This window comes from Struthio camelus, chromosome 6 (assembly GCF_040807025.1).
Source record: "Struthio camelus isolate bStrCam1 chromosome 6, bStrCam1.hap1, whole genome shotgun sequence".
Taxonomy (NCBI): domain Eukaryota; kingdom Metazoa; phylum Chordata; class Aves; order Struthioniformes; family Struthionidae; genus Struthio; species Struthio camelus.
The window spans coordinates 5,702,619-5,713,803 of NC_090947.1; the positions used below are offsets into that span (position 1 = coordinate 5,702,619).

Here is an 11,185-nt window from a genome sequence, read left to right on the forward strand (position 1 = left end):
TAAATTTTTTGTCAAATGACTCTTTCTTTATCTCAATAAAAGGTCTACTTTTGTTGCAATGAAAAACATACTGCAACAGTTCTGGTGGAGAAGGGAAAACTTGGTTCATTGCAGGAATGCCAAAGAACAACGTGTGTCCTTTTCCTAGGGCCCCCGTTAGCTCAAGATTTTTTTTCTTCATATGGAAAATACCTTGTTGCTTATATTTAAAAATAATTTGTATTACTTTATAATGCCTCAAAAGAGTGATAATGGGGAAAAAAATAATGAGCTGTGACTAAACAGGACAAATGATAACAGGAACAGAAAGAGTAGGCAATGAGTCACTGCTATGCTAAGAATGTATTCACCAACATAGCTGTATCAGCTGCCATTTCAGCTCCAAACCTGGCAGAAAGGATGTTTAGAGATCACAGCTCCACCATGCCCGTTTCCCTGTTGGAATCCAAACAAAAAGGTGCACTGGAAATGGGAATCTTCAGGTAATGGAGCTCTACCAAATTCCTTAAAGGCCACTAGTTCCACTGCACCCAGGCAGAGATCCTGAAGGAAAGAAAACATGCCCCAACATTCCCTGTAGGAATGTAGCTTTAATTCCTATAGAGTCATTTTATTCTTCCACAAAATGGTGAATAGCACCATCTCTCATTTGTTCATGTTTGCTGTTCTTGGTTTAGTAATTAGCACTAATTACTTTGGAAAGCAAGTTTGAAAATAAGAATTTTTAGTAGGGTATTCCTGGTTATATTTGACCTTTTTAGAGAAAGGGAAGGAAACTACAGTTACTCTAAGTACCCACAGTTTCTAAACTGAGTATCTACATTTAGCAAATCGATAACAATATTTCTGGATGCTTACTTGATCTGTGTATCTGAGTTTCCTTCCTTACAGGATTTCATTTCTTAATGAAAAGACTTGCATCTAATATTGAAATGTAATCTTCAGTATAGAATTAGGTAAACAAATTACTATGATCAGCAAATATATGCAATGATCACTTGAAACTTTTCGGGTAGCTATTCCACAGTGTAGCTATTCCAGGATACAACTATTGCATAAATTAAGATAGAATTTAGCCAAGCTTAGAAGCTAGTGTTGAAAAAACAGGCACCAGTTATTTAACACACAAAGACAACGGACCTTCTGCTGCGCTTTAGCTCAGTGTTGGAGTATTGATTAATTCACAGAAACACTACTTCTACCTGAGTCACCAAAAGCGTTTGCTGCAGCATTTGTTTTTTTCAATGATTTAGCATCAAATGTAGTCATTGAACCTTACAAAATATACAGTAAATAGTTATGAAAGCTGTCGAGCAACTGTTGAGTTTATTAAAACACTTTTCTTCATGTATTTGTCTAAATACTGAAAATATGATTTACATTTCAAAATCATGGAAAAAACAGACGCCTCCAAATGAGTCAAGAATCAAAAAAGACAGGTATCTGTCAGCATCAGTACAAAAATCAAAGTGAATTTGAATTTAACCATATATCTTTCCTTTGTTTTAATAAAAGTAGCACCTTCTTCATTTTGATAGAATGGGATAGATACCAGCACATTGTTTCATACCTCTCAAAGCTCAACAAACCAAAAATTACAAAGAGCTTAACAGATCAGCTAACTACACTACTGTCAAAAGATTAATAGAGAAATAATTTTCCCCCTTGCTTCACTTTTTATTTGGATATCAATTTGCAGATGTAACTGCAGTTATCCCTATTAAGCATTACATATTTCCATTACTGGTTAACATTAAGCATATTCGGTTTGAAGAACTTAAAGCTTTCCCTTAATTTTCAGGCATATTTGATTTTAAAACATACAAAGGCTTTAATATTGTTCGTTTTCATTCAAAGTTTTAGATAATATAAAATACTGATCTGCTGATATGTACTGGTGAAGAAGAAAAAACATTTTCCCTCCATTTTGATGTTAAGAATCATTCACATTATTACTAATGACTTGCTTTTTCAAAACAAAGATAGACTACAAAAATGGCTTACTAATGAGGCTATAAGATAGTGATATTAGAAACATCAGGGAGAAGCATTTTTCCATCAGATTGTAATAAGCTAAATTAAGTAAATCATATTTTGAAAAACAGAGTATAACAATCCCATTGTGTAACTCTGAACTATTCGATAACTGTTTAGAAATCAAACTGTAAATATGGGAAGCATCAAAAACTAATGCTAAGTGTGAAATAAGATGATTAGCACTCTAATTTAACAAAGTGTAACAGCCTATTTGTTATTTTCAATATCTAAATAATCTTCTTTCATAAGTTATTCAAGCATAAGCTTCTGTGGGTCTTCAGCATACGCAGCTGCTTTGCTCTACTAGAGAACCACATTCTCATTCCACCTATTCAACTAAAGAAACACACTCTAAAATATTGATATATCTCATTGATTTTTTAAATAGTATATATTTATTGCATATATTTGAAACATTGGGCTGTGCATAGAACACATTAAATACAGAACAAAAGAATAGCATAAAAGGTAAAGCGGGATGAAACAGAAGATGTAAGTCACCTTTGCCGCTGTGGCTGATGCTTACTTTGAGAAACAGAAATAAAATCTTTTCCACACAAATATTTCACAATTAAGTTAAATGATGTAAAAATTTTAAACCAATAAAAAAAATTAGAGTCTTAAAAAAACTCAGTAAAGTTCTTACTAAAATTTGGGCATCTTCAGCCTGCTCTTGAATGGTCTGCAGAGCCTTTGACAGATCCTCATCACCTTCCTGAATACTAAATTCATCATCTGCTGAAACCTAAATGAAAAGATATAAAGTAAGGGTCATCATATCAATATATTTCACAAATTATTTGTTTCAGAATATAACTCTCAACTCCTAATACAACTGCTGAGAACAATCTCATTAAAATGATATTTCACCATATTTAAATTTTAAGTTACTGAAATAAATATTCTGAAACTTGCATCTTTTAAAAAGTATTTAATCTTCAAATAAAAACAAGACATAAATCAACTGACACTAAATTTTTTCTTAAAAAAGGATACTCCCAGCATCACTACACTTTAAGGATATTTAGGTCATTCCTGACAGGATGCTTTTTGTGACCGATTCTGTAAAACAGAAGAATAAAACATGAATACTGTAACACAGACATCATGAAGATTATCACTTGAATAAATTACCTCTTCATACTGATAATCATCTTCAGAGTCATCTGTTATAGTAACTTCTGCAGATTTTGTTAAGTCTGAAGCAGCTGATGCATTTGATATGTTGCAACTTAAAAGTATGCATTACAAAACAGCCACTCATAAATCAGTAACAATCACCTTCTCCCTCATTCTTTATGAAACCAGACTTCACATTTTCAAGGCTTCCTTCAGCCTTTAGATGAACATGGACTACCCCAATGGGAACGCACCTAAAGACAGAATTTAGATTCAAACTTTTCACAGCAGGTTTAAACACCATTAAAATATGTGTAATTGAACAGCCAAAGTTAGGTGAGCACTGTTCTGAATTAAACAGTGGGCTAAGTTCTGCTCACACTTACTTCACAGTTTTCCTAGGAGTTTTACTGCACTGGGACTTCCAGTGTCTCTAAGTAGAAGCAGCTTTGTGCTCTGAGAGAGAGGCATTTTGGATCAAACGCAGACATACAAGTTCCACAATCAACATCTGAGATGAAACATTTTGTAGGCTGAATCCTAGAGGATCATTTCCTGAAGCTGATACTAGTGTCCTAAAATAATAATTAAAACACATCTACAATAAAAAGAGAACTTCCAAAATGTTAAAAAAAATAATTGGCAATTATATACAGTTCCCTCAAACTTTACAGTCCAACTTTTCATTAAAGAACAACAATGGTGTAAAATGAAACCAAAATAAATATTTCTCATCCAATAGCCTCAGAGTCCCTTAAAGTATAATAAAAGTGTTTTTTAGTAAGGTGCACTGTTGACTGTTCCCATAGGAAATCAGCTAGCCCACAGACAACCCAAGAAAATAAACTGGAAATCAATTTCTGGAGAACAGAAAAGCTGCAGTTCTTCACTTCACAAGCGTCAATTTTAAATGGTAACTTCTTTTTAAAACAGGAAATGAAAAAAGCAGAAAACAGATGCATGATTTTCCAGCTTCACATCAAGCTTCCCATATCTGGATGCTTCCTTTACAAAGAGTTTTTTGCTACAGTTCTCAGAGTACTCTCTCTCTCTCTCTCTCTCTCTATATATATATATATGTATAAATGTCATCTGTATTCAAGACCACAACAACAGAGCATCAACAAAACTATCTGTTAAATTGTAACTCCTTGAAGGCTAACAGTTGAAGATCATACCCTAAAAAGGATAACCATAGCTTGGTTTCCAGAGATGTCAGGTTTGAGATAAAAGTTGGAGAGATGTCATTTTCTCTTGTAAACAAAAACGAATAGCGAAGTCACTGAGCAAATAAAGGCATGATTTTCCGTAATCAGGTCAAAACGCATCTGTATGCCTCCAATAGCATGATTATACTACATGCTTAGCAATAAAGTTATATACATAAATTGGAGATTTGTATGAATGCTTGTCACAAATCTCTGATCTACGCTTAACATGGGAAAGCAGATGTCTGCAATACACATGACCAAAAATTTACATGCCTAATCACCACATCACACCACACCACAAACATGGCACACGAATTCAAGTCACAACCTCTTTGCATCTCAAACTTCTCTCTCTGTAAAAGCTTCACTTTCTAACTTGACTGACTCTGGAATGTTTAATTTTGAAGTCTATAATATGCTGAAATTCATATCCGAAGTAGGGTTCTTTTCTATAAGGAAAAAAAATGGAAAATCAAAACCTATTAGCTCTAAATTTGTCCTCTATTGCATTAGAATAAATCTTGATTGACTTTTCTGACTTTAATGGGAGGGTATAGAAAGTGCGCAGTTCAGCAAACACATCCCTTCCCAGCATATTACTCCATGGCAATATGTGGGACCATCAAGGTAAGCAAAGGGAACAGAGATGAAAATAGTTCCCATTTAGCCATGACTTCCAAGAGCTGACCCATCAAACTTACGATAATGACCAGGGACTTTAGCATCAGACTAGCTTTTGATTGCACGCTCCCTAGTACAACAGGAAAGTCAGGGTCCTCACATGAGGATCGCACCACATCCTGATGAAAAAATTAATTCCTGGAACTTGTTCCTTCAGCTGGGAGCAAGAACAGTTCATCTGAACTGCTGGTGACATAAGAAAAAGCAAGAACAAAGCAAAGGCAAGGAATAGGTTTCCTTTATTGTTCTAAAAAGGCAGAGAGACAACAGTAGCAAGGAAGTAAAGATAAAGGTATTGCAACAATAATAGGAACTGATTAGGCTAATGTTCTAAATCCCCGTCCTGTATTTAGATAAAGGCAACCTAGCACTATTTAGCTGACTATGCAGTCTCATTTTAAAGAATGTGACTTTAAAAAGCATAGTCTTATTTGCATAGTGTGAATACTTGGGTACAATGTTTTTCTGTGAAGTAGGGGACAAATCTCTCTACATATGTAGTAATTGCAAGTATGAACTACATACCTGTATACATCTCTGGAATCTCTACATCTCTTTGTTATCGCACACTACAGTATTTATCAACTTAAAATTAATTTTAATAAAGGATATTTAAATAAAACCCTGTACCCATCAATTTTTCACTTCAAGTTTACTAATTTTATCAGAGACTTATTTTTCAAAAGCTTTCTTTTGCATAGACTACAAATCATTTTTTTTTCCCCCCATCTTGACAATTCTTTACCACATCTATCAAAACTTTCAACACAGATAGAAAAGTCACATCTACCTGCGGTGTACCCTTGATGAGTAAGGTGATTTCAAGTGCTCTTATTTCTTGAAATTTCTACCAATCTAACTGTCCTTGTAATCCATTAGGGGCTAAACCAATGTGTCATTGCAAACACTGTGCATGTAGACTACAGCTTTAAGAAATGTGAATTACCCTTTTTCCCCAAAAATCATATCCAGGTGCCCAAAGTAACAGAGGAGTTTCGTTTCAAAACTATTACATTTTCCCAGCAAATGGTATGTCAACTGTTTTTAAAATGCATAATGTTGCTGTGGTGCTTTCAGCAGATTGCATAGCATGAAAACAGTTGTGCGGTTTCAGAGGCAGAAACTGAGACGCAAGCTTGCATTAAAGGCCAACCTTCAACTTTTTGTATCGCCTTCTCCTTGCTTACATTCTAATTCTAGTAAGAGAGGAAAGCTTGGGTACAGGTAGGTAGACTCTGACTCACACTTAGCCCCCTCCAATTATTTAACCTCTAGAACAAAACTGGCAAGATCTTCATTTGGCAGCTCAAAGCTAAAGATAGCTACCCAAGGCAGAACAGAGAGCCAGGCTGACTTAGTGACAACACTAAAAATTGGGGCTTCTGAGCCTACAATAAATTACATGCTTAAAAACCACAAATGTCTAACATATAATTTGCTTTAACTCAATTCTGAAAAAGAATTCAACTGATTTTTTTTCTCTAAAAGCCACAGGAAATAAAATTATTTCTAGACTATCATATTATGAACTTCATAACTTGATCATTCAGAGTACTAAACAAAAACATGACTATCTAGCCCATTACTCTGCATTGCAGGCACTTGGAAACAAAATGATCGTCTTTTAGAGCAACATATTGAGACTGTAAATCTTAATGAAGAAACATTATCATTCCCTGTTAAATATACTCGTTTTACTGATCGACAATTAATACAAGAGAGGCAAGAGTTTCATTCCCGAGTTCTAGCTCCTACTTAGACATTCCCTACTACCAGGGGAGGATAAAATTATCATGGCTCTCGTTAAGGCCATTCAGAGATTCCTAACAGCAGTGAAAACGAGCATCACACCACCAGCCAGCAAGGCAACCTCAAGCAACCACAAGCTCGTCTCCTTGCTGCTGGATGGAAACAATACCTGCATATCGGTAGCCTCCAGGGGCAAAACCCCATTTAAAAAAAAAAAAAAAGCAGCAAGGCAGAGGGGGGCGGGTGAGGGAAGAGGGTGTTTGCTTGCTTTAAATTCCGCCTCTGAATTAACTCTTGGCTCTCAGGGAACACCCCCCCCCACACACACACACACACAGGCCACCGAGACAGCCCCCAGGGGAGGACAAGGGCAGTAGCGCTGAGGAGACGGGCCGGCCCGCGCCGCTCGCCCCCTGAGGCCGGGGGGGGGGGGGGAAGGGGAGGACACAGGCCGCCCCCTAGGCCCAGTTTAACCCCCGCTCCCCCCCCCCTCCACCTCGCACGAGGAGGAGAAGGAGGAGGAGGAGGAGGAAGAGGATACTCTGCAAGCAGAAGGACGCCTCGGTGCCGGCCGCCTCCTCCATGGCCGTTGCTCAGCCGCGCCGCGCGCCGTTGCTAGGAACGCTCAGGCGCTCTCGCGAGAAGCCAGGCCCTCGCGAGAGGGACGCGCCCGCCGGCCGCGCCCCGTCTCCATAGCAACTCCCGCGCGCGGCGGAGGCGACGGCGGCGGCGCCGCTGACCGTTTAAATTAGACTCCTGCCCCACGTTCCGGTCTAGTTAAAAGCATAGGGCAGAATTTCCCCCAGACGCCTACTGGTGTCCCTTTTGTGTCAGGCACTCATTTCCTACCCACCTGAGCCAGGAGGCCTTCCTTCCATACCTAGCCAAGCCGACAGAGCAGTCCTCAACCCCGGCGCCGCCCCTCGGGGAATAAGCAGAAGCGCCATCACGAAGCACAACCCTTATGAGGCAGGACCTTCCAAAACCCTGGGGATAAAAGTAGCAGTGCTGCTGGCACAGCTTCAAACGCACGCCTGATTCTCTTGGGGAACCTCCTGATTCCAGCTCAAATCGCTTAGGCCGTACAGCACAGCTTATTCTACCTATATTAATACTACTTTCTCCCCTCAGCAAGAGATTTGCTGTTAGCCTTCACACGCACAGACCTGAACAAACAAAATACTACGCAGGACACTTCTCTCCCTCCACTATCCCTGTGGGAGCTTCCTCAGCAGAGCAAACTTCCTCCTCAAGTTCTCCACAGGGCTCCTCTACCTCACTAATCCAAAAAAACCACCTGGTATCCACAACTCCGGATAACTGATGAAAGCTCAGAGAGGCTTCAGAAGTGCTTTGAGAAAGAGTAAGATGTGAGCACAAAATAAACAGAAAAAGATCTCTGTCTTCTCGGTTTATCACATAAATGGTTAAGCAGGCAAAGGTACAAACATACCCAAACGCAAAGAGCTGAAATCGAAATACATCAAGACTAAAAACAGAGAGCAAGTCTTTAACAGTGAGAATAGATAACCATTAGACTGACTTCCAAGTATTCCTGAAGTGTTGTGTGGTTTTTGTTTTTAAGGGAAAAATGAGATAAGATAACCAGCTCTATAATACCTGGAGATTTGCAAATATCCTAAAGGGCTGATGGATTTCATTTGTTTGTTTTTAAAGAAGAATCAGTTGGTCACCAATTGTGACTATTTTCCAAAGCTTTAAGCTTTTGTTTGGAAACAGCAGAGGCTTTGGCTGGCAATTTGTAAAGTAATCTGATTGCGTTGTCCCACCATGACACTATAAAATGGCCAGATAGTACGATATTTTTCCTTCAAAAGACATCACAAGCCAACTTCCTTTCCTCCACCATGTTGAGGACCGCCTGCCATAAATACATTAGGTCTGCTTGTTGCTACACTGAATTCTGAGCAGATTTATCCTGCTTTATAACATCATAGCCATCTGAGTTACAAATGATTATCTTCTCCCCAAAGAGCAATCGCCAGTATTGTTACTCTACGCCTTAATTTCTCATGAGAAAGAAACGCAAGCAGTGTCTGCTGTAGCTTCAGCTTTTCATTAGACAGGCTGACTGTTGACCGTCTCTCATGGAGAGAAGACCAACACCTATACCTTAGCAGTATGTCAGCCAGATAAATTATACTATCTGGAAAGACCACTCATGAAACACTGGATATACTGGATTGCTCCAAAAGTGCCACATGTGCTCCCAAGCCCTAAGGGCCAGTTACTCTTACAGTTTTACTCCACTGACTGAAGGAACGAGGGACTGTGCTCTCCCCGAGAGCAAAATATCCCCTCCTACTGCATTCAGCAAGCAAGCTGACTGCAATTTTGACAAGTGCTATTACAAAACCAAAACATCCATCCAAGCTACTTTCAGTGACCTGCATTCCCCCACAGGAAAGCATCCAAAAAGGTCCAGTTTATGGACTCCATCACAGCAGACAAGAAGCCAGCAAAGAATTATCTGGCCCATCGACTTTTACACACCCATTTCTGTTTGCTCTTCAGTGCAGCTTTTGGGGAGAAGGGGCAAACACATATCATGAATGTAGCTTTTCAAATGAGTACAAAACATGGCCTGGACCAGCATACAGACATCGGTGACTGTGAAAGGGCCATGGTCCACGTGGTCATGGCAGAGCACGGGACCACAGCTGGAAGCTGGAATGAGTTGGCAAACACCTTGTTCCAGCTTCTGTTGTGCCATCTGGCTTCCAGTTAGGCAACTGACAATAAACATCTTTTCTCCATATTACCATCTGGCAGCTGCTTGTACAGCAACAGAACAGCATGTAGAATTTGGCTAACAATTATCCTAAAAATCACATCAAGGATACTTGCCACCCTGAGAGCCCGCGACAAAAAGAAATTGCAAGGGAAGCTTCTTCAGATGATGGCATCGCATGCGTAGAGTATTAGGGGTAGGGAGCAGGAAATGATATACCAGATTGTTAGGTTGAAAGTATTACCTGAGGGCATACTATATTCAGGGGACAGATTAACTATAACAGGAAGCTAGAACACCTGATATTTTGCATGTATTCATTCATGCAAAAGTAATGCATGAATGTAATGCATGAAGTAATGCTCCTGTAAAAGTTTCTAGGAGGGTGGCAATACAGATTTCCAAAGGACGTGAATATTGTATGCAACAATGTTCTTGAGCATTATCAACCTTTTTGCCTTTTTCCTATGGAAACATGTCGACTTTTTCTAATTTGGAAGGGCAGCTCCCCATCCGCCTCTTTTTTTGCTCTAATGTATGCCAAAGGTGGTTTCACTAAAGAAAACAAAATGAAAAGGAACTTATTAGTACGAACAACAAATCATAAACTTAATACAAAAGTATATGTTAACAGAAATTCAGTATAAAAATTAAGCATAGCCAAATACAATGAAGCTACAGTATGAAGTACAACTAGTGTAATAACTGTAATGTCAGATCTTCAAATGTGCAAAGTTGATAAGAGCCTAGGGTCCGTTGTAACCTTGCTGGGCTTTAGCCATTTTAGTAATAGGGTAAGTCACTTTAAAAATGCAGTAGGATTTTGAATGAATGGGATTCCATGACAGCTTAAATCAATGTAAATTTTCTACCCAAACCCCTGCGATGCATTCCTACCTCTTTCCTTGCCTCTGTGCTGGTGCCTATATGACCACTGATAAGTTAACACAGCTGAAAACTAATTCACAAGGAAAGGAGGTTTTTGAATGCTGGCAAAAGCACTGCTAAAATGCTAAAGGTTTGATACTCAAAGAGTTAAGCTCAAGTTATTAAATATAAAACCATTGCTTCTACTTTACCATGCAGAAGAACATTCAATATATAAACTTCTATTATATTTCCAGATATTGCTATGGCTTAGATCTGGGGTACAGTAAGTAGCTGAAAAGAAGCATTTGAGTTGAAATATTGAATATTATGGAAACAAAAGTGTCAGTTTTCACATAGATCAGCACATCTGCTGGATGCCGTTCTTCCAGGCAGTCAATTTACTAAAAGCATAACTAGCACTGCTTGGAATACTAGTCATACTATTCAGTCATATACTCCAGAAGCCATTTTTCTTTGAATATTTAGAATTTTAGCCTGGCTTTGGTGTCACACGTATAGCTCTTCTACGTGGAGGAGCATGCAAGACCACGTTCTGCTCCAAAGCAAACAATATGACTTGCAAATAGAAGCAGGAAGAGATTTGACTCCATTTACACAAATTTGGGGATGAACAGGTCAAACATTTTGTCAGTAACAGAGACATAGGTATAGTGTGGCCACCCAGTACAGGTTTTACTGGATGGAGTACTGCGTGATGCAGGCTTTCTACTGCAGACATTGGAATTATAACCTATGCAGTCTAGTC

The 11,185-nt window shown here is 38.8% G+C and overlaps 1 protein-coding gene across 5 annotated transcripts in view; it reads right to left on the minus strand.

Moving 5' to 3' along the window:
• The window catches only part of SPAG16 (sperm associated antigen 16), a 405,835-nt gene extending 398,418 nt beyond the window's left edge, over positions 1-7,417 (minus strand). For 4 of the 5 annotated variants that reach the window (XR_011141788.1, XM_068947881.1, XM_068947882.1 and 1 more), the window contains exons 1-3: positions 7,339-7,417; positions 3,172-3,218; positions 2,684-2,782 (exon numbers count right to left, since the gene is read on the minus strand). Coding sequence is in view for 4 of the 5 variants with exons in the window: in XM_068947881.1 (XP_068803982.1) it covers positions 2,684-2,782; positions 3,172-3,218; positions 7,339-7,381 (189 nt within the window). In the remaining variant the exon portion in view is untranslated. The remainder of the gene's footprint in view (positions 1-2,683; positions 2,783-3,171; positions 3,219-7,338) is intronic. The other variant, XM_068947880.1, reaches the window with a different exon arrangement.
• Positions 7,418-11,185: the final 3,768 nt, after the last annotated feature.